At 41.6% G+C, this 24,380-nt stretch overlaps 1 protein-coding gene across 1 annotated transcript in view; it reads right to left on the minus strand.

The window, feature by feature from the left end:
- Nucleotides 1-24,380, minus strand: part of ADAMTS12 (ADAM metallopeptidase with thrombospondin type 1 motif 12) — a 184,366-nt gene that overhangs the window by 55,813 nt on the left and 104,173 nt on the right. The window contains exons 8-13 of the mRNA XM_032205680.1: nt 22,471-22,614; nt 22,069-22,213; nt 18,333-18,425; nt 17,982-18,127; nt 17,004-17,173; nt 8,931-9,064 (exon numbers count right to left, since the gene is read on the minus strand). Of these exons, the coding sequence (XP_032061571.1) occupies nt 8,931-9,064; nt 17,004-17,173; nt 17,982-18,127; nt 18,333-18,425; nt 22,069-22,213; nt 22,471-22,614 (832 nt within the window). The remainder of the gene's footprint in view (nt 1-8,930; nt 9,065-17,003; nt 17,174-17,981; nt 18,128-18,332; nt 18,426-22,068; nt 22,214-22,470; nt 22,615-24,380) is intronic.

A 24,380-nucleotide genomic window follows, 5' to 3' on the forward strand; every position in this document is an offset into this window, starting at 1 on the left:
GAATATAAAAAGGTAGACATGTAGCTATTTTCTTAAAAAGATGCATTTTCTGGTGTATCTACTGTACTATCAGTACATTTGTTAATAGTCTACAAGCAGTTATCAAAGTCAGCATTGTCGGGTTTGTCATTAGACCAGAGCAGTAACCAGCCTCCTTGGGGAGTCCAGCAAGCTGAAGTTTATTTTCTGTTCTATGAACACATTCACTATTAAACACAGTGTTGGGGATAAAATGTTTTAGGCTGAAGTTTGATTTTTTTAAATAGATTTTATCTTTTTTTTTTTTTTATCTTTTTTTTTTCTCAAGGGGAGGTGCCGAGGTGAGACTCCTCAAATGGGGGCGGACCCCCTGCCCTGTCCCCATCGAGCAGAGGGAGGGGACCTGGGAGCTGAGGAGGAATGGAAACAGGTCCCTGCTCGACATTGCAGGTGATGCCCTCCCCTTCCGGCCCCACCTTCCCAGGTGCCCTTACGCAACAGGTTTGAGGCCCTAGAGATTGAGAGGTCGGTGTGTGAGGAAGAGGTAGCAAATGTTCCCAGGAGGATGCCTGGGGTGAGGAGGTAAACTCCGCGCCTCAGGACTGCCTCCACCAAGAAAGACAGGAGGGTTATTGTTGTTGGTGACTCGATTCTTAGGGGAACAGAGGGCCCTATTTGTCGGCCTGACCCTACCCGTAGGGAAGTCTGCTGTCTCCCTGGGGCCAGGGTCAGGGACGTTGCCAGGAAGCTTCCTAACCTGGTACGCCCCTCTGACTATTACCCCCTTTTGATAGTCCAGGCGGGCAGTGATAACATCGAAGAGAGAAGCCTCAAGGCTATCAAAAGGGACTTTAGGGGACTGGGTCGGTTAGTGGATGGAGCGGGAGTGCAGGTGGTGTTTTCGTCCATCCCTACGGTGGCAGGGAGGGGTTCAGAAAGGACACGGAAAGCCCACCTGTTAAACACGTGGCTCCGGGGCTGGTGCCAACGCAGAAATCTTGGGTTTTTTGATCATGGGGCACTTTACTCGGCACCTGGCCTGATGGCCGCAGACGGGTCCCTATCTTTTAGGGGAAAAAGGATCCTGGGCCAGGAGCTGGCAGGGCTCATTGAGAGGGCTTTAAACTAGGTAGGAAGGAGGATGGGGCTGAGGCTAGGATTATTGGGGCTGTGCCAGGGGGAACAATGGCAAGGCTGGAGGATAAGGCAATGGCCCAGCTGAAGTGCATCTACACCAATGCACGCAGCATGGGTAACAAACAGGAGGAGCTGGAAGCCATCGTGCGGCAGGCAGGCTACAACTTGGTTGCCATCACAGAGACGTGGTGGGACCAGTCTCATGACTGGAGTGCTGCAATGCCTGGCTATAAGCTCTATAGAAGGGACAGGCAGCATAGAAGGGGTGGTGGTGTGGCTCTCTATATTAGAGAGTCTTTCGAGGTTGTAGAACTCGAGGTTGGGAATGACAAGGTCGAGTCCCTTTGGGTTAGGATCGGCAGGGACAACAAGGCTAGTGTCCTGGTCGGGGTCTGCTATAGACCGCCGAACCAGGATGAGGAGACGGATGAGGAATTCTACAGGCAGCTGACAGAGGTTGCAAAATCGTCAGCTCTTGTACTCGTGGGGGACTTCAACTTCCCTGACATATCCTGGAAGCACAACACAGCCCTGAGAAAGCAGTCTAGGAGGTTTCTGGAGAGCGTGGAAGATAGCTTCCTGACGCAGCTGGTTAGTGAGCCTACCAGGGGTGGTGCCCCGCTAGACCTTCTCTTCACAAACAGAGAAGGACTGGTGGAGGACGTGATTGTCAGGAGCTGTCTTGGGCAGAGTGACCACGCAATGGTGGAGTTCACTATTCTTGGCGAGGCCAGGAAGGGGACCAGTAAAACCGCTGTATTGGACTTTTGGAGGGCTGACTTTGAGCTGCTCAGGATACTGGTTGGTGGAGTCCCTTGGGAGGCGGTTCTGAAGGGCAGAGGAGTCCAGGAAGGCTGGGCGCTCTTCAAGAGGGAAATCTTAATGGCGCAGGAACGGTCTGTCCCCACGTGCCCAAAGACGAGCTGGCGGGGAAGAAGACCGGCCTGGCTCAACAGAGAATTGTGGCTTGATCTTAGGAGGAAAAAGAGGGTTTATAAGCTTTGGAAAAGTGGGCAGGCCACTAAGGAGGACTTTAAAGAAGTAGCGAGGCTGTGCAGGGACAAAATTAGGAAGGCCAAAGCTCATCTGGAGCTCAATCTGGCTACTGCCGTTAAAGATAACAAAAAACGTTTCTATAAATACATCAACACAAAAAGGAGGACTAAGGAGAATCTCCATCCTTTACTGGATGCGGGGGGAAACTTAGTTACAAGAGATGAGGAAAAGGCAGAGGTGCTCAATGCCTTCTTTGCCTCAGTCTTTAGCGGCAATACCAGATGTTCTCTGGATACTCAGTACCCTGAGCTGGTGGAAGGGGATGGGGAGCAGGATGTGGCCCTCACTATCCATGAAGAACTGGTTGGTGACCTGCTACGGCACTTAGATGTGCACAAGTCGATGGGGCCGGATGGGATCCACCCAAGGGTACTGAGGGAACTGGCAGAGGAGCTGGCCAAGCCACTATCCATCATTTATCAGCAGTCCTGGCTATCGGGGGAGGTCCCAATTGACTGGCAGCTAGCAAACGTGACGCCCATCTACAAGAAGGGCCGGAGGGCAGACCCGGGAAACTACAGGCCTGTCAGTTTGACCTCAGTGCCAGGAAAGCTCATGGAGCAGATCCTCCTGAGAGTCATCACGCAGCACTTGCAGGGGAAGCAGGCGATCAGGCCCAGTCAGCATGGCTTTATGAAAGGCAGGTCATGCCTGACGAACCTGATCTCCTTCTATGACAGAGTGACGCGCTGGGTGGATGAGGGAAAGGCTGTGGATGTGGTCTACCTTGACTTCAGCAAGGCTTTTGACACCGTCTCCCACAGCATTCTCCTCAAGAAACTGGCTGCTCTTGGCTTGGACTGGCGCACGCTTCGTTGGGTTAGAAACTGGCTGGATAGCCGGGCCCAAAGAGTCGTGGTGAATGGAGCCAAGTCCAGTTGGAGGCCAGTCACTAGTGGCGTCCCCCAGGGCTCGGTGCTGGGGCCGGTCCTCTTTAATATCTTCATCGATGATCTGGACGAGGGCATCGAGTGCACCCTCAGTAAGTTCGCAGATGACACCAAGTTAGGTGCGTGTGTCGATCTGCTTGAGGGTAGGAAAGCTCTGCAGGAGGATCTGGATAGGCTGCACCGATGGGCTGAGGTCAACTGCATGAAGTTCAACAAGGCCAAGTGCCGGGTCCTGCACCTGGGGCGCAATAACCCCAAGCAGAGCTACAGGCTGGGAGAGGAATGGTTGGAGAGCTGCCAGGCAGAGAAGGACCTGGGAGTGATGGTGGATAGTCGGCTGAATATGAGCCAGCAGTGTGCTCAGGTGGCCAAGAAGGCCAACGGCATCCTGGCTTGTATCAGGAACAGTGTGACCAGCAGGGCTAGGGAGGTGATTGTCCCCCTGTACTCAGCTCTGGTGAGGCCGCACCTCGAGTACTGTGTTCAGTTTTGGGCCCCTTGCTACAAGAAGGACATGGAGGTGCTTGAGTGGGTGCAGAGAAGGGCGACGAAGCTGGTGAGGGGCCTGGAGAACAAGTCCTACGAGGAGCGGCTGAGGGAGCTGGGCTTGTTCAGCCTGGAGAAGAGGAGGCTCAGGGGCGACCTTATCGCTCTCTATAGGTACCTCGAGGGAGGCTGTAGCGAGGTGGGGGTTGGCCTGTTCTCCCACGTGCCTGGTGACAGGACGAGGGGGAATGGGCTTAAGTTGAGCCAGGGGAGTTTTAGGTTAGATATTAGGAAGAACTTCTTTACTGAAAGGGTTGTGAGGCACTGGAACAGGCTGCCCAGGGAAGTGGTGGAGTCACCATCCCTGGAAGTCTTCAAAAGACGTTTAGATGTAGAGCTTAGGGAAATGGTTTAGTGGGGACTGTTAGCGTTAGGTCAGAGGTTGGACTCGATGATCTTGAGGTCTCTTCCAACCTAGAAAATTCTGTGATTCTGTGATTTTAATATGCAAATGAAAAATCTAGAATTGGAACTCCAACACTTCATGTTTTGCTACTGGACAATAGGAGTGAGTGTTTTTGAGCTTCTCTTTTGAACCTCAAAAAAAGATGTCTTGAAGTTTTATCATTTTTGTCAAATAAGCATTTTCTACCATGTTCTTAAAAGGTTTCTGTTCACCTTTATTTACTGCTCATTCTTGTGGTTACATCCAGATATAATTTATCTATTGTGAGCTGTCAATCAGACATTCTGAAATGAACATAACTGAGCATATTTCCTTTGTGACCACCACATAGTATGAAAATCCCCAAGCACTGAACAATTTAGTCCTGAAATACTATGCTGTCACTGGTGAAAGAGTCCACTACCACAGTATGATCACTTTCCTGCCTTTGGGGTGCCAATTAGTGTCTCTGTATGGGCTGTATGTACTCTGTACCAGCTCAGATTGTTCACACATTGCCATGCATTTCCCTTATTAACACATCCATGGTATCAAAACATGACATCCTTGTGACACAAAGGGAATGAATCCCTTTGTCCTTTCCAAATATAACCATAGAGGCTTCTATTTCGGTTTTCCTCTGACATTTGAAACAGCTTGCACCTGACCAGACATCACCAGACTTATCTATAAGCACAGCAGGGTGTGGTGCAGGGGTCCCCCAAAATGAAGCATCTGCATAGCTGTGTCACAGTAAGTAAAGCCTCCACTTTACTTCCTAGCTACAGGGGTGCTGCTGGTGGTGAAATGACCTTTATATCTAGCAGCAGGTCATCGTCTTACAAGGCCATTAATGACCATCACAAAGTGTACATTTTCATGAGTAAACAGGTTTAGCAGTCATTCATTACAAATACATTTAATTGAACTGTAATTTTCAGGCCAGGTTTTACCTTCTTGCTCCAGTGAATTGTACATTATTTTTGTTATTTGTCAGATATATTTCTAGATGCTTCCTCCTCCCTTTTATTTCTTTTCCTCAATCTTCTATTTAGATACGCAGAAGCCATATATTTTAAAACTGCCTTAAAAAGCATGCCAAAAATTTATGCCAAATTGCCTGTTAAAGAGGATCTGGAGACTAAACACAGGTTATTAAAACAAGAAAAAAACAGCAACAATTATCCTCTGATTGTATTACACATATGCTCTTGTGCACCCTCTGCCTGTGAAACATGCTGTGCTAACAAGAAACCCTTCTGTGCCATAGTATATGCATTGCAAATCATCATCACTCCCTGCAGCCCTTTGTCATAGCCCCATTCACCAAGAGTCTTTTTGACACACCTGAGACTGGCTTTATTACTGGTCCCACCACACAGTATGGAGGCAGAAATAATGACTTGAATTGCCTGGCTATGTTACAGGTAGGAGAAACAATTTTTTTCCCGCTGTTTGGTGACTAAAAGGAAAATAGCCGGAGATATTACCCTTTTGCCACTTCCAGAGGGAGAGACTTTTGTGCCAGACTGGCTGTGGGGAGCAGATACAAAAAGTTCTTGCTCTCACTGAAGGGTATGTCCTGGATGTACTGCCTGAATATCAAAGTTACGTGAATCCCATGTTATGCTTCTAAGTTCTTCCTCCATCTGTCTCCCCCACTGGTCTACAAATAAAGAAATCATGATCTTGTCATGTTGGCCACAAGATTGCCTTGAACAGGGAAAGATGTGCCCCGATGTGCCTTATAATTTGTCTAGATGTTTCTGAATCAATTTCCTGTTGGGCTAGCAGTGGGAAGAGGAGATTGAACCATAGTGAATGGTAGTGAAAGTACTACAGAAAGATTGAGATACGTAATCTGCTTTTTAGCACAAGGAAAAAAAAAACACACAACACTTTCCTCCCTAGTACAATGGTTGTGTAATTCAATAGTATGTTAATCTCTCAATATAATAACCGCACATTACCACAGAGAACAGTTTACAGATTTGCATGACTGAAGGTCATTTAAACCTATTAAAATTCTGTGCAGGAGACGAATGCTTGTTACAAACAGCAGAGATGCCAGGTCCTCCACTGTCAATGTCTGCACACTCTCAGTGTGTTCACCAAGTTTTCACTTTTAGACAATGCCATGGCATGTTTAACCAAACTCCTCAGTCTGGAAAACTCATGTATGTAGTTTCTAGTAGTCAACAAACATACTACAGTGGCAGTATCTTTGCTTATTGTCTCTGTGGGAGCAGCCAAGTGCTCTAATAAGAATCAAAGTCTGTGACATATAATTTAAACATGTGAAGATAGGTTATGTTCTTTAACAATCTTCCAAATAAAGGGAGAGGCACCCAAAAGATGAGTGCAGAGAAATATGGTTAAATAGCAAACTAGTCATGATATATCTTGACAATTTTAGGTAACATTACTAACAGATCTTGTTGCCACCTTCCATTTCTAAGTTACAGGATTGGGTCCAAGAAGGAAGGCCAAGCTAGGTGAGAACAGAATAAAAGGGTTAAGGGGACTGCATCCCTCTTCCACTTGGAAGGAAAACATGGTGGCAATTGCAGGCATGTAGCATTGAGGTTCCCCTTTGCAGTCTCTATTCCCAGTGCAGAGTGATTTAACACTATTATACATTCAGGGAATTCCTCTTACATGTAAATGACAGAGCAGAGGGCCCAACTGTCTTTTCTACAAGGTTCTCAAGTAAGTTACCAGTTCTGGTTTGTTTCTGATCAGGAAGATCAGAAGAAATACCATACCAACATCTAACAGGAAAACTTCCTTGTGCAGTGAGGCATAGGCAGCACTTCTGAAAAATTAGGCCCCAAATACTGGGAAAATCACAAAGGACAAAAGAGTCAGCACTGGTGTCTGTACTTCCCACTGATTTACCAGGATGGCTAGATAACCATTCGGTATACCTTAGGTAACTAAAATGAGGTACCTCAATCCGTGTTTAGCCATCTAGGTAAGAACAATTTCTCTGTCTGCTCTGAGCAAAACCATGGCTATCTGAAAAATCAGGTTAAAATCAGCTGAATTTAGTAGATTAGATTATTGACTGAACTGAGTCTACCTATCTTCCCCCACCCCAGCAACTATGAAAACTCTGAAATCCGTTGTTAAATAGGAACTACTCCACAAACCAAATATGTGAGCAGTATGGACAGACAGATCTAACATACAACATCTCACCACTTTCAGTTTTTTACTAAATTTCAGGTTGAAGTGTTATTTAGGACTTAGAACAAATGTGAAGTACTTTTGTGAGATAAAGTAATGAAAACCAGAATATGGCATTATTAGACACTGCTGCTAATGTCTGTGAACTCTTTTTCCACGTTATTAGCAACATGTTGCTATTGGAGTACAAGAATTATGTACCAGACTAATTATATTCAATGTATTTCTAGATTTACTGACCATGATCTGCAGTGTATTTATTGTGTTTAACTAGCTGGACTAAAATATTAGTGAATTATGTTGAGAGGTACTTGAAAGAGCTTCTCCTCAAGCTTTATGCTGGGCATTTTTTTATATAAAGACACGCTGTCTTTCAGAGATATGAGATATTTGGGTTTACCTATTCATCGCTGGCTCTCATCTGTGGCAGCTGCATGATTATATTGTTCACTCCATGATTCTGATTCCAATTAGACCTGTTTGTCAGAAGATCTGAAGTGGTAGTCAACATATGAAAGGCTGACAAAACCATATTTATGATAGTGTCAGTACTATGGAAGAAATTTTTTAGTTCTTGAGACTCAAAGCCTTTCTATTTATGTTGAAGTATATCTGGTATCTAGAAACTGCAATTAAAATTTTCCTTTCAACTCCAATCTGTCAATCATTCTACTATTTCCAAAATAGGCAAAAATTTGAACGGTCACAGGCAAAGTTCAATACAGAAAGCATATGGAAGCTAAAATTAGCCACAGTGATCCCAACCCTTTTAGGCTGGAAATCATAACATAAAAGCATATCATCACAAAAACAGCCTTCTGGGTTTAGCTTCCTTGGCCTCTCATTAGTAAAGTGCTGATACAGTATGAGACATTTACTACACTCTTCAATACAGCAGGGTTTGTTTGAAGCTGGCTTGAGCTGTTCACGAGCAGGTCAGTTCTTTCACCATCACAGTTAAAAGGCCCATCCTGGCTCTTAGTAAAGCCAAGTGGAAACTCTTCACTGTGAATCGGAGCAGGATCTCAGTAACTCCCTTTCACATAGGCATGTTCTGAAAGGAAAACTTAGAACAAATCTTTTATTACTGCTTTCTGAGGGACTAATGTTATGAGGCATATTAACTACCAACATGAAGAATATGCAGAGAACCTTATATTTATTCTTCAATAAACAGAACATTATTGAGCTACATACCACATGTTTGCCAGTTACCTCATTGTACAACATTATTCAATTTACTGTTGTAAAGGGAAATAATTTTAATTGTCTTTAAGAGCAAGTGTCTGATCCTACTACAAGTCAGTTCAGAACTGCTACATAGTGTGCAATACTGAACAGCATTTTGAAAATAAAACCACATATAGCAGTGACACCAATTACAACCCTAAAGCTACCATTCATGAAAATGTTTCACCAAAAACAAACAGGCTATCTTTAACTGTTGTTTTAAAGCAACAGAAGAAGAAAAGAAGAGTTCAAAGGTACCAAAAATAATTAGCCCTCAGGCTAATGGATTCATTAAAACTAATGGAAATGACTCTCACGTCTACTGAGAGAAGTTGTTTTTATGAACTTATTTCCATGATCATTAAAAATGCAATAAAATGAAATGCCTGCCATGGTTCTTCAAAAAAAAAACACCACAAACACAAACACACAAAAAAACACAACCCACAAAAACATTAAGTATTTTCCCATAACTACATAAAATTGTAGAGAAAGAAACATGCAAACATACCCAATACCTTACACATGCCATTAATACAGATATCTCTGCTGTGCCTTCCTTCGAAGCAAGGAGTACCATCAGTGACTGCATCCAACATCTTCTCTGAAAAATGGCCATCTATTGGGCGACAGTGGAGCTCACAGGGGTTTGCTGAAATGAAAACAAAATACTCCCTCAGAAAATATTACAGCAGGACATTGAAGTGTAATGCACTGAGAATGACCGTATATCTTCACCGCACCATCCACTAGCTTTCTCTTATATTTGCTGACAAGAAATAGCATAACTAGACTCAGTTACCAAAGCAATCATAGTAATGCTAACTAGCAAGTAGCAGAGGTCTGATAAACATGACTAGAGTAGGAAGCAGATAGAGCCCTGTACCACCAGACCTCCCACACCTCCACCCTTTCTGTTGTCGATATATTAAAATCCAGCTGGCTGAATTGAGCAGTAATAAGGCCATCAGTTGGGATGGAGAAAGGGACAGGAAACTGGCAAAAACAACAGTCATCAGTGAGGGGAAAAGGAGGAATTTGGAAGTAAGATTGCCAAGGCAAACTGGTTTTTATCAGCTGATGGTTGAGTGATTTCAGATAATTTATAACTCTTGATCAGTGCTGCCAACCCCTCTCAGTGAGCAGTGAAATGATTGCTTCTCATCTTCTGCCTGTCAGTCAAGGGTCACATCTCTGCTTAATTTCAGATACCTGCTGGCAGTTAATAAATTATTTCAAACACTTGATTTTTTTCCTGGTTGGCAATTTATGAAATGGAGATAATACTGGTGGGTCTGACATATCCAGGCTTGTTTTGTATAGATGTGCAACAGAGAAGAGAAAAACTGCAGCAAAAGCAATTTGTGATTCTCTGTAAGGGCCCAGCCTTATCCTAGTCTATACACTGAATAAAAAGAGCCAAACAGGCACCTGCCCCACTTCATAGATGCTGGTCTTTGGGAACCTGAAGTTTTGAATCTCAGGCTTAAGTGAGTCAAAGGACACAAGTTTGATAAATCAGTTGTAAGCACAGAAGATGAGCTAGAATTGAAACCATGGTCAAAGCCAAGGAAATAGAAACCCTCCAGCACAGTCACCAGGGGTATCCACAGCTTCTCTTCACAGCCTGTGCCAGTGCCTCATCACCTTCAGAGTGAAGAATTTCTTCCTAATATCTACAATAAATCTCCCCTCTTTCAGTTTAAAGCCATTCCCCCTCATCCTATCACTCCACTCCCTGACAAAGAGTTCCTTCCCAGCTTCCCTCTAGGCCCCACTCAGTGCTATCTGACTGAAAGAAAAGCTATCCCCTGTCACATCCAGGAGGGACAGCAGCAGAAGAACCATCTTTTGCTCCTGGTCTGTTCCAAGACCCTGAACTAACCAAGTGCCACAGCAATTTGTTCATGTTCAGCAAGCCAAAATCCTTTGCTGAGCAAAGCAGTAGGCCTTAAAACTGCCAGTTAGTAGGAACTTCAAGGCACCGTATTGAGCCATTTTGCTAAAATCTCCCTGGGTGCTACAGAGGTGCCTGTGCTGAGTGACATTTTCATCCTATGCCAGATAGCCAACAATTGCTCCCCTGTCTCAGAGCAATGAGGGATAACTATAAATTGATATCCTAGACAATGGATTTCTGTTTCCCCTTCCTCCTTTGTTGACCTTGCTTGTGTCATACAAAGAGCTGTATTTAAAATTGGACAAGTTTCTAGTAATGCGAGAAATTCAATTTTTTGCTAATGCAGAGAAACCAAATCATTTCCTTTAAAAGAGCTTATGCTTTTGAAGGGGGAAATTCACTTTCATTGCTCTGGTTTGTACATCACCAACACATACACAGCACCATGCAGTGCACAAAAGTGACAGCAGCTCCTGGCCCTGAAGTGCTTGCAATACCAGCACTGACTCCTGCACAGTCTGAACTTTAACATTATTAATCTCATTCATGTAACCAGCATTGCTTTAAAACTGGGATCCAAAAAATAAAAAGGGGATACTCCAGAAAATCCAAAACCTTAATGAGGAGCTTTGTTTTCCCTCTTGTCAGTAGAGCTAAACGTTTTTTTAAGACTGACAACAATGATGTGCTTGTGGCTTCTGAAATAATGATCTCTTAATAAAGAAAGGGCAATAGAGGGATTAGAGGCAGAGGAGACTGAGGTAATGACACTGGTGGAAATTAGGGTGATAATCAGTCACATTCAAGAATATCAACAGAGATTGAACTGTAAAAATCTCAAGCAAGAACATTAAGTTTGTAAACCTTATCAGTCTTCAGACCCTCTGTGAAAACTGTCAGCCATAACCTCTGCCAGTTGTTCTGATAACAACAGTCCTGATAAGCAATACAATTTATTTTACCTTTACCTAGAGAAATTGGTTTTTGGCTAATTTGATTATGTTAGTGCTCTAAAGTTTGCTTTAGAGCACTAACATCTTCTCACCACACCTTTTTTTAAAATGCTAGTCACAGTATTCATACAGTAAGGAGAACAGAAGAATCCCGGCAAGTCTGTGACCTGTTAAAAATGCATCCTGACTGATCCAGACTTTGCTTAAAGCCATTTCAGCTTTTACACGGCTCATAATGAAATATGTAGAGTAGTAGCTTGATACCTGTATCTCCTCCCTAGCTGTATGTTGACATTAACAAGCAAGACTGTATCCAATTTCATTTCAGAAATCAATGAACAAGAAAAAACAGGCAGTGCTGACTACTGACATATTCCTGTCACGACGATGGTCTAAGTATATAACTCAGAAAGAGTTTGTAGGGAAAGATAATCTTCCTCGCTAAGCCAAATGAAAAAGTAAAAATAAATAACAAGCAAACTTTCAGACTTGCAAAGCCTCATGAATCAAAGAAGAGCTTTGTAGACCTGAAAGCTTTCCTGTTTTTCCTAATTGTAGTAATTCATCTAAATATAGATCCTACCTATACAACAAATGCATTTCTTCCTGTAAGTTTTCTACTAAGACCCACTGGAAATGAGAGATTATTGTTCCTTCCCCACAGACTCACTCCTATCCAATATTTTATACTACTGTCCTCACTCTTAAAGCTATTTTCTTATTTCATCTGCATGGGAGGCTGATTAGGGCACTACTGAGGAAATTATCCAAACACTGTATTAGCCATTCATTTGCTGAAATTATTTACTTATCTATCATTATTATTTTTTTTACAGCTGAGCTCAAGGATCTGATGAAGTATCAGGCCTCTATTATTCTAGGGCTGTAAATAAACATCACAAGAATCAGTCACTGTCTTCCAAACGTCTAACATTTTAAACATGAGACAGATACAGGTATAGAAAGGTCTTACCTACTATTTTCAGATAGAGAACTGCCATACAAGGAAAATACTTTGCCTTATATGATGGAAGAACTCAAAAGCAAAGACTGGCATTGAATTCACATTTTCTAACTCTTATTTTAGTCCTCAAAAAAACTAAAAAGACTAAACAGAGTTCAATGCAAGGGTTTGCATTGCGTTAGGGCTGCTCAAAAAGAACTCCTTAAAGCAGCTGGTTTAGTTTCCATGTCTTCAGTAAACTTAGTTAATTCATGATGAGACTTTAACAAAAAGGCTGTCATTTTAGTAATTTTTAAGCCAAAAGACACAGAAAATCTTGCAATCCAGCATATACATGGAATACTACATCCAACCTGTAAACATTCAGTAATGATCAGATTTCTGCCTGAAATTTCTCTACACCAAAGTAGGATCAAAGCCACTTAGGTTGCTCATGCCCTGTTTGTGTTGTAATATAAAATGATAACATTAATTCCTCTAAGCTTCTACATGACCAGCAATAAAGAACTCTTAATGTGTTATCTAAAGTGTTCTTGTATTATTTTGGCTGTTACTGCTTCTCCTGCCTTTCACAGGCATGAAGAACTGCAGGAGCCTGCTCTCCCTTGACTCTCTTTGTACTATCTCTCCCCCCTCTTGAGTTGAGGGGCTCAGAAGCTGCAGTATGAAGTTCAATGGCTTAAACTTGATGCTGAAACTTTTCACTTGATGGTTAAAGCAGAAGAGCTACATTCAAACCTAGCTAATAAGACCATGGGGTCTTGCTTTTCAAAGTCAGTTAACAAGGGCATAAAACTGCTTGAGGCTTTGTAGCTTCCAGACCTGAGCACAACACTGCATGGAGCCATGCAGGCTTGCTAGCCTGTACCTCTACTAGCTCAGGGATATGTACGCGATACACCTTTAGAAACAATCTTCAAGCACTTTGTATTTAAATCACTCAATCTTCTATTTTCTGGAGAAGCACTTGCCTTTTTCTTGCCTTTACTTTAAACTATAATTTTTAAATTGCTTGTCTTTCATTTCGCTCTTCTGTGAACCTCATCCAGATTGTCTGGCATTGCATTGGCCCTAGCTGAACATGTGTGCTTTTTTTTCCCTGCATATAGCAGAATAGAATTCAGATTCACCAACTGTAAGCAAAATAACATGAAGATAACCAGAAAAGAACATGTTCCCTGCTCTAAGCAGAAATACAAAATTCAAACATTTCCCTTAGCTGACTTCCATGAGTTTGAATGCAGGAAGGGTCCAACTTAACCTGACTGAGATGGATGTGATTAATCTGTCTGCCAGCAGATGATAAGGCTTCAATAGTTGTTTCCCAGCTTCTCAAGGAATAAAAGAGGTGGGCCTCTACTCTTGAAATCCTTGCCAGTCTGTGAGAAGTCAGAATGGGATGAGGAAATCCAAAACAAAATTAGAAAAGACAATTGCCCAGCAGACAAAACAGGTAAAAAGAAACTAAGGTGAAACTACCTTATCACAATAAACAAACTTGGAACTGCAAGAGAAAATGTAATTCCAAAGCAATGGCAGCAGAGGCATTATCTTACACTGTTAGCTGAAGCCTTGTGACTATATCAGTACAGATCGTATTTGACACACAGACGTATTTTGGAAGAAATATGAAACTTCCCACTCTTTAGCTACATAACCCCTATCTGCCAGTGAATTAGATGATCCTGGCACTCACTGAGAAAAGAATGGTGTTTATATGATTACTTTAATCACTTTAATGTAAGATGCATGATGACTATGTGGACTTTAAGTCCTAGGAAGCTATCAGGTTCAGATAAATGTAATTTGTCAAAAGGTATGATAAAAATAGATGTGGGCTCAGCCTGATGACAACAGAAGTCATTTAGCACCAAAATCTGACTAAAGTGTCAATGCAGGGGCCAGAATTATGAGAACAATTCAGTAGATACCCTGGTCAGAGCCACCGTAACACCAAAAAAATTCTTGAACCTGCAAGTTTCCTTCATGTTGACATTCCCATGGATACTCAGGTGCATGAGCACACAGGTTTCTGTGCTCCAGGACAACTCTACAATAGGACTGTGCAAGTCCCCACAGAAAGCTCAAACTCGTCTAAAACAGGAGGGAAAAATCTCAAAGTATTTAGAATCTTAACCATAGCTGGCCTAGGAAACAGCAAGGTATGACCCACTTCTTTCCTTTCCAGTTGCTTGTTAAAGCCACTTGTTGCATCTCACTATTTACAAGAGAATCTTTATGAAGGTACAATTTACACAGTGGGAAAGAACACTTAAATGGTGTTTAATTAAGTGACAATCATTATAACTTGGTTAAGGAAACTATGTAATTAAAGATGGGAGAGATGGTCATCAAGGTTTCTTTCACCATTTACCATTTTTCCAGAAGGATGAAGGAAAGCAGAAATTAACAGCATCTAGAAAATTTCTATCTCATGGTTTCATCTCAACTAAATCTTTTCACAAAAAAAAACCTGTTACATCAATCAGGGTTTGGTAAAGCTTCAAAACACTTTCTTTTTCCCCTTATATCACGTGTACAGGGTGAGAGAATTGAAAATAACTGATAATAAAACAAGCCAAAACCTTCTTGGCTGCAAGCTTCAAGTAGGAACAGAGTACTCCAAAAATTCTTTAAAATGGGATGGCATTATTTAGGGGGAAAAGTAAGGGAAGATGGTATAGACTGAGAGCCCTGAAGCATCAGCTCTCTTTGTGGGGGTTTACAAGAGACTGTTGGTTTGCTTTTGTTCAAAGTCTTGTTTTGTTTTGAACAAACACAGGAAAGGCTCAGACTGCTCCATCTCAGACAGAGAACTGACTGATCAACCTACTTGAAGTTATTGTGCCCAGAACACCGTTAGAAAACACTGAAAGGTGACAGAAAATTAACATTTGAAATGACAGAAAAACTGCCTGATGTACTTCAGTGCAATAGCTGGACACAGCTGGACACAGCTGGACAAAACTGGAAGCACTACGCCCACAATAGCTACCTACTGCCATAAACAGTCATACAAAATGATGTTAGATGAAGGATCAGCACAGGATTTGGCCAACTCTCTGTCTAAATGCATGTCCCCTGAAAACTGACCTGAGGAAGCCAGGATAAGATAGAATTTAGTAGCAAGAAAACACTTTAAATGATGTTAATAGAATGTAAGAATGAAGTTGCAAACTTTATTTTTATTTTATTTTATTTTTATTTTATATTTATTTTGTGGACCTCATAGATCATGAGGGAGAAATGCAGATCTACACTGAAATTCTGGCTGCTGAGAAAACATAGACAAAAATAGACAAAAAACCTTGTAAGCCAGAGAAGAAATATTTGCTTGATATTTGAAGGATTTGGCAAAAGGTCACCAAAATCGAGGATGCTTCAAATAGAATAGGATAGCATAGTTCAGTTGGAAGGAACTTACAAAGATCATAGAGTCCAACTGCCTGACCTTTTCAGGGCTAACCAAAAGTAAAAGTACTGAGGGCATTGTCAAATGCATCTTCAACATTGCATGGGGCATCAACCACCTTGCTAGAAAGACTGTTCCAGTGGTTGGCCATCAGTATGGTAAAGAAATTGCTCCTAATGTCCAGTCAGAACCTCCCCTGGTCCAGCTTTGTGCTGCTCCGTGTGTCCTGTCATTGGTTCCCAGGGAGTAGAGACCTACACTTTCCACCTCCCCTGCTCACAAAGTTGCAGAGAGCAATGAGGTCGCCTCCGAGCCTCCTGTTCTCCAAAGCAGACAACTCAAGCATCCTCAGCCTCTCCTCACAGGACATGCTTTCCAGCCCTGATATCAGCTTTCTTGTCCTCTTGCTCCTTGTACAGAAGGATGCTGTGAGGAATGCTATCAAAGGTCTTATTAAAATCCCAAAAGATTACGTCTGCTGCCTGCCCTTCATCCACCAAATGGATGACTGTATCATATAGAAGGAGATCAAATTACTAAGGCAGGACTTTCCCTTCATGAACCCAAGCTGATGATGCCTGATAGTTGCTTTGTTCGTTAACTGACTTTCAGTAGCATCCAGGACAACCTTCTCCATAACTCTTCCAAGTACTGAGGTTAAACTAACAGGTCAACAGTTTCCTGGGTCATGCCCTTTTTGTAGAAGGGTATAGTATTGGCTAGCTTCCAGCCAGGAGGGACCTCTGCAGACTCCTACTGCCTTTGGTAAATTGTTGAGAGGGGTCCAGCTGTAACATCCCCTACCTCTTTCAGCACCCTGGGGAGAAATCTCATCAGGCTCCATTGACTTATGAATATTTTGCTGATATAGTTGTTCAGTTACAATTTTGGTGACCACAGATGGGAAGTCACTGCTCCCCCAGTCATGGTCCTCCAGCTCTGAGGACCAGGCAGCCTAAGATTTGTCATTACTGTTAAAAACTGAGGCAAAAAACAAGGCATTAAATGTGCCTTTTCCTCCTTCTTATTTCTTAGGTCACCATCTGCTCCACCTACCAGTGCATTGTTTTTCTCTTGCAGCTGACATACTTGAAAAAGCCTTTTTTTTGTTGTCTGACACCACAGTGACCAGGTTCAAGTCAAGCTGGGCTTTGACTTTTCTTGTTCTCTCCCTGCACTTGCAAAACGCAGCCCTCATCTCCCTGTGAAGCCTCGTATCTTTTCTTTTTCTGCTCTAGTACCAGAAGGAGTTCCCTGTTCAGCCAGGCCAGTCTTCTGCCCACTTGCTTGCCTTGTGGCACAGAGGGATTGCCTAATCTTGGGAATTTGTTCAAGACATTAAAAAGAATCATAGCTTCGTACCTGTGTTATAAACTGGCACCCAGTGGTAGAATTCATTTTGGTAGGGAACTGTGTCAAATTCAGTGCACTGCATCTGACGAAAGGTGGGCAAGCCTTTTCGACAGGGGCTAATGTTACACATGCGATAGCGTTTCCTTTCTCCAGTGCAGTAGTCTCCTCCAAACTGTGGTCTAGAAAAGAAGCATTGAGACTAAGATGTGATACTCCGGGTGAAAAGTAGTTTCAAACATGCAATGACTTTTGGGTTCCAATGGGATAACAAGGTGAATCCAAATCCTTTACAGGGTAGTCATACTGTTCACACGTTCAATTACCCAAACATATCTGTATGAAGTACAGGAATCTAGAGGCACTTTGTATCTTGTTACAAGCACAAAGAAGTGCTTGGTACATTGCCTGGCTGAACTTACATCAAATTACCTTATCAAATGAACTCCCCAAAATGCCTTATTTTCCAGAATAATTGACAGTTCTTCCAAAAAAGCCAAGTGATTTCAACTGTTAGGGACCCTCTTAGTGATTTTTCAAATTGAGATGTAGTGTCCTCATAAATTCAAGTATGTATTAGAAAACTCTGCCCTTCATGTTCTGTACCCATCAGCTCATGTATATGAAGCTCAAACAAAGCTGATGACTAAAATAAAACATGAAAGGCAAGTCCTTGATTTCCCTTAGGAACAGAATGCTACCTATTGCTCCTATCCTGTGTATGAAGATGCTTGTTTATGTATGACAGTATTATTAAAACAACATTTCTAACATTTACGCAAAGCTAGCATGAAAAATAACAGGATTTTTTTTTTTCATTTTGAATAGAAATAAACTCAATGGAAGGCAAGAATTAAAGTATAAGACAATGACTGTAAAAGGTGAGCCTTTACCCGTTGGTAAAACAGCATAATAAAAAGTGTCTCCAACATCATAAGTACCTCAAAGATCTTGAACAAAAAGCATCAAAAGATTGTGCACTCAGCTTACTCTGGGTTATCGCATGGTCTCTCTGCGCTCTGAACTCCTGCCCCACAGGTCCTTGTGCAATGGGACCAGGATGACCAGACACCCCATCCACCATGGACTGCTTCTGGAGTCTTGCCTACTGTAATGCACTCACCAGAGAAGCACCACTGTCAAGAGAACAAAAAGCACAAACAGGTTAAGATTATTAAAACAGAAAAATGTTACATGAATTTTTATTTCAGTCTCTGAAGGTTGACAACTTAGTGGAAATTGAAACAGAGATGTCACAGGACACCCTTCTACACCAAACAATAGCAGAGTTATTCATCGTTTTTCTGCTTCCGTTTTGCAGACACCACAACTCACAGTCACCTTGTTTTCTCCACATCGAGTTCCATCTGCAGCAGCATCCAGTTTGGAGCGGCAGGAGCCCTTCACTGAGCACCAGAGTGTTTGGCAAAGGTTCTGGAAAAGAAATAAAACTGCAGCAGTCTGAAGCAGAGTTAAAGAACTCCAATGGCCAAGAGTTTCAAAATATTTCCCACAGTTTTGTACATCAATTTAGAAAGCCTTATAAGGGCTGTATTTCCAGAGACATGTTCAAAGTTTTCCACAAGTTAGGACCCACCAAAGGTCCAAATTCAAGTACTGCTCCTTAGGGTAGAAGGAGTGTATATGACAAATCCAAAACAGTCAGTACTTTCTATCAAGTTAACTAACCAAACTATATTTGTGAGTTTAAATACTTCCCTCATAGGCTGCTCACCTCCTAGCTACACACAGGAAAAATGGCTTTACAAAGTTTGGGCACTACTATTTACATTGAAAGTGAACAGAGTCTGCAATATTTTCTTTCAAAGAGTATTAATGAATACATTATTCAATTTTGTATTGCTGTTTGCCTGAAAACTCACAAAGAAATAAAAGGTTACAGGTAAATCCAGGTAAATGAAAACAATGCCACAGTACAACAGCCAGGTTAACAGTCATGAGCTCCCAAAATTGGAAGAGATCAAAACACAGGTCTCCTAAAACATCAGCCAAGCAGACACCCAGGAAATGATCTAAAAGAAGTTCAGGCGAACTGGCTGAGAAAAAAAAGCTTGGTAGGCTGGAAAGAGCAAGGGCTCTGGTTGGTGAATATTGGCAGGTTAACAAACTCAGAAACAGGTGCAAGTTCAATGCAGTTCCCTGTCAGTAAAGCACAGAATTTCAGCTGCTGCTCTGCATGCAGGGGTCAGCTCTCTACACAAGGGACAGAAACTCCTGAGAGTCAAAGATAGCAGGTCAAGAATTGTTACAGCCACTTTACAATTGTTCTTCACTCAAGCAGAACTATTCTCTATACAGAGAGGAGAGACATCAAGGGCAATTCCCCCTTGACAGAGGTGGTTAATACATCTCATGCAGACCTAACACAGTTCACATACAAATCAACTGCTCTTCTGGTTTATGTTTAGAAGCCCTGCATGCTTAGGAAATCCTAAGTCTGTGGAAAAACATTTCCAAGTTGGAGAAACCAGGGATGTCAGAGAGAGTGTGCAGTCCCAAATGGAACAGCAGAAGCAAAAGCCCAGAAGCTCTGGGCCAAATCTTGGCTGAGGGTGTTTAACTGCAGAATTCAGTACTGGGAAAGGGAACAAACCTGGCAGCGTTTACCTGTGAAACTGAGACAGCTCTGTGTCATCACATAAGAGAACCAGCAAGAACTATCCCACTGCCAGCTTCCACTGGGATTCTCAAAGTAAAAAATATGCTGGGCTTGGGAGCCAACACTGAAATTGGACACTTGGGAAAATGCAGCCCCAACGAGCTAGCAGCAACATTTGGCTGAATTTGAAATCAAAAACTTGGCTGCTGGCTTCTGAGCTGCTTCTACTTAAAATAGCTAAGCTTAGGCATAGTCTGTTTTGAGAGAGATGGCTGTTATTTATGTTCTGCATTGCATGTTCACCAGGAAAGAAATTTGATAATACAAAACGTTTCTAAGTACTTTACATGTCCAGTTGGAAATACATTGTCTGGGATATTGCATCTGTGCTCATGTAGCTGCTTTTGGCTGATATTTACGAGCCAGAGATTGTTTTGCAGTTCCCTATTTATAGTTCAAGAGTAGCATTACTGTGCAACTCTTTGTGGAACCATCATTGTCAGCATGTAAAGACAAAGCTAACCAAATGTTCTGGATGATGAATTTTCCATGTACCAGAGCTTTTCTCCATCTCTAAAAATAGTGGAGCACAGTTTACTTTGTACTTTTGGAAATACATGAAGAACAGCTAGGAATTCATGACTGTAACATGGACTCACTGCAAGGCAAGTGATTTTATCATCAGTAACATGGTGTATACACTTTCCACTCTATCTGTGAGTTAAGAGTCTGTGCCTTCATGTTAAGCTCCTGCAGTCTGTCCTATAGAAAGGTGAGCATCCACTTACTACTTGAAAAACTCCTCCTAATCTGTATTTTGCTTTTCTTTTCACATTATAGTGACAACATATATGTATTTCACAAGATACTAGAGGAATCTGTAAGTGTAATCACTGAACCTTTGGGTATCTTCAACTATATACTGACATATACTAAATACTGATTCTTCCCTCAGAAAGAATCTGTGGATCGAATTCAGACAGACATTAAAAGTTACACAACAAACGTAGCTTGGTCAGTGAATGTTCAGTAAATACTGGAAAGGTAAATAATAGTCTGATTTCTTAGATGAAATGCCACACAAACTATACTAATTCATAATTAAGCATCTTGCCAGCGCAGCTACCTGCAAAACACAGTCCTTGCACTAAAAAGCAAAATAAGATGATATCAATTAATTTTCTGACATATATCTAGCTGTAAAATTGGTCCATCAAGAGATGCTGAATGTAGAGGTCCACAGGTTCAAACCCAAGGAGACACAGAATGAACCAGCACTGCAAAATTACACTTTAATTTTCTATCTGTACTGTTGGACAAATTACACTAGCTGAGGAAACTGGAACAGCAAATGAAAGCAATTTTTCAATACCTGCTTCAGATTCAGTAGTTGCAGTTCAACATTGGTAATCATGTTATCTATTAAGGCTAAGGGAGATTAATCAGAAGTAATCCCTCTAATAGGAGAGTAAATGAGGATACGCATAATTATCCAAATGGAATAAACAATCAAGATCAGCAGTCCCCAACCCACAGTTGTGCACAATACCTTGCCTAGTGAAGACACTACTGCCACAGCCCTGCTTAACACGCAGAGGAAAATGTTATGCTGCCTGCAAAGTTTAATTAATATTGTTGCCCAAAACTCAGCAAAACCTAGTGATCACTTAGCTAGACTAGCACTTCAAACCACTGTTTCTGAACTCCTCTGTGTAGGAAAGGACTGCACTGAGCTTCATAGCTCTGAACATGCTATGTACAGTTACAATGGCACAGCATGACACCATGGCTAATATAATCGGCTACTCTGCAGTGCTTCCTAGCTCTTGCAGGGAATTGTGCTGATGTCACTATACCATTCTCATGCATCTTCACACAGCACTGTTTTGCTGTGCTGTGAGATAAAACCCCAGGGTAACTACAAATTACCTGTTTAGACATAAAAATCTCATGTATGATGGGGACACAGATTCTTCATAGTCTACGGATTGAAATTTCCTTTAATTAGTTAGACCATCATGAGTATGAAATTCTTCAGAAAATACTTCCTAGAACTGAATATTTGTTACCAGTATAATTTGGTCACTTGAAAGCTATATGCTTGAAAAGCACCTTGTTTTTGATAACAGGACTTAAGTTCCACTGCTAATTTACCTAAAATCAGGATTTTAATTTTCAAACCAAAATGACTCCACCATTGAACAACAGGTACTTAACATCAAGTATGGGGAGACCCAGTAAATGTCTTGAAATATATAAGGCAAACAGTGCAACAAGTCTGCAGGGTAGAATTAAAACACTGTGTTAGGCAATGCTTGTACTGCGCATCTAGCCTACAAGACTGAACATGCTATACATGTAGTTAGCAACTGTGGTTGGTTCACTGATTGCACTTTCACACTGTTCCAAATGTTTAAGCTGTTATTAGTAGAAAGAAGAAAAATACAGAGCACTCACATCCACATCTTCACAGAAAGTAGCATTGGAGCCATACTGAAGCTGGCACTGGTGATGCACATCATAAATCATTCCAGGAGCAATGATTGGCGACTTTAAGAATTCTTTTTGTGGGATATCATCCAGACAGAATCCCCACCCTCGGCTGAAAAACAAAAATTGCATATTGAAAAAACTAAACAAAGCTAAACAAAAGCCATCTTTTGGATGTCTCTATACTGACTTTTAGTATCTAATTGTTAACGGTAATTTTTGATATGGCCTTTGGAAACAACACTTCCAGATTCCAGCTAAGATACACTGCAGTGCTACTGACAAACAGCACTTGTTTCTGGTAGTTTATCAAACTTTTCATACACAGTTGTACTCATTTCAGGGAAATGCTACAACCCAATCACTCACTCTAGGAAACGTGTGATGTATTCCTTGCTACATGGTGACCAGGTGAGCGGAGTAGGATCGTACTGCAGCTGCCGGGACATGATGTACGGGCGCTTTCCAACAGGCTCACAGTCATTCTCTTTTCCGTCATGCTGGATACCAAAACTGGAAAAACAAAACAACATCGAATAACTCCAGCTGATCGGATGTACCACAACACTCATCTATAGGTTCCACGCTGTGTTTAAAAGACAGTAGGGTTGCTTCTGCCTCTGGTGATCTGCAGATACCTGTTTGTCAAAAAAAAACACCCAAAAACATAAATCAGACCCAAAACATACCAAAAATCTACATTCCAACAGGCTTTCAAATATATCTGTTATGCACAGCAATATTATCAGACAAAAAAAAAAAAAATAAAGAAGTGTCAAAGATTACATTCAGGGCTATTTTTAAGGTTGTCAGAACACTATTGCACAACTTGGCCAGTAGTGCCAGTTTAAACCTCAAAGTTATGTCAAAGCTTCTAGAGTGCTTCCTAGCTTGTGGAGCCCAGTTGCTTAGACTTGTACTACTTTAACTATGGTCAGGCTTTGTTACACTTTCTTTCACTCCCTTATTATGCCTCTATTGTTTCTTTTTATGTCTCTTTTGGTAGATTTAGACAAAAACATTTTCCACATTACTGAACTTCAGTGGATTAGCCTCCAAACTTCACTTCTTCCTATTTAACTTCCTCCAGATGTATCTTACAAACAGATCTCCATGGCAGGTCTTTCCAATAGCTTTCTCTTCAGCTTTTCTGACTTATTATGAGACTTCTTTATTCAAAAGCTTATAAAAGTCATAAACAAAAAACTTTGTGTGGGATTCAGTTGACTAAACATAGATGACTCCACATCATCTCAGTGTGAAGGAGATTATCTGAAATAATAATATACAGAGATATTAGTATATGAAGGATTTTGACACCTGCATTGTTAACATCTGAAGTTGTATATGTCCGTGTGTAGAAGAGCAGTGAAAACTAACTCAGGTCATGATTCAATAATGAATCAGACAAAGACCTTTCCGGTGAGTTCAAACCACTAAGACTTTGTTTCTGGAAAATGTAATTGTACCATGACTCAAATGTTCCAAATGCAGAGCACAACTTCAGTCAGAATCAACTGTAGTAACAGGCCTAAGCTATAACATCAAGTGTGTCCCCCTAGTGACAGGCCCTTTTCCATGAACACGGTCTGTTGATGCAGGAGTCTGTGAACATTTAGAGGGACAGTATGAGAAAGAGTGACTTTTGGAATCCATTTAAAATGGGTGCAGGTTTTTTCTTTTTTTTTCTCTCTTTATTTCTCTCTCTCTCTCTCTCTCTTTTTTTTTTTTTTTTAAATTTGTTCTTACAGACTTTTATTAGCCATTTAGAACTTTTATATATATACACTCTATGCTGGCTTGGGTGAAGAATGGTTTCAAGTTCATGATGAACTCTACAGTATTCCACTGTCTTTGCGGAGACCCTACTTAAAGGCAAGGAGGCCCTGTAGCACTCTGCAAAAGCCAGTACAGCAGTACTCTGTCTCACAGCATCCAAAAGACGGTGAGTTACCAGCCATGTAGGTCAAACCAGGAGTTCACACATGACTCTATGGGGAAGTGTTTTCTGATAACAAGCAGTAATGAAAAAGCTCCCTGTCAGCAAGAGGTTATGGGGACCAAGAGACTAAACCTCAAAGCACCTAGATCCAATTATGAATGATTTCATCATTATTTGCTTACATTATTTCCTTTCTGAGAACTGACAGGTTGAATAAAGAAAGGCCAATTAATACGTAACTAATCTTTTTATCAGATTTTATATCTCATCAGGAAATACAGACTCCATCCTGAGTGGAGGTTGGGTACATAATGAAAGTAATGTGATACAGCAACGA

Source organism: Aythya fuligula, chromosome Z (genome assembly GCF_009819795.1).
Source record: "Aythya fuligula isolate bAytFul2 chromosome Z, bAytFul2.pri, whole genome shotgun sequence".
NCBI lineage: Eukaryota > Metazoa > Chordata > Aves > Anseriformes > Anatidae > Aythya > Aythya fuligula.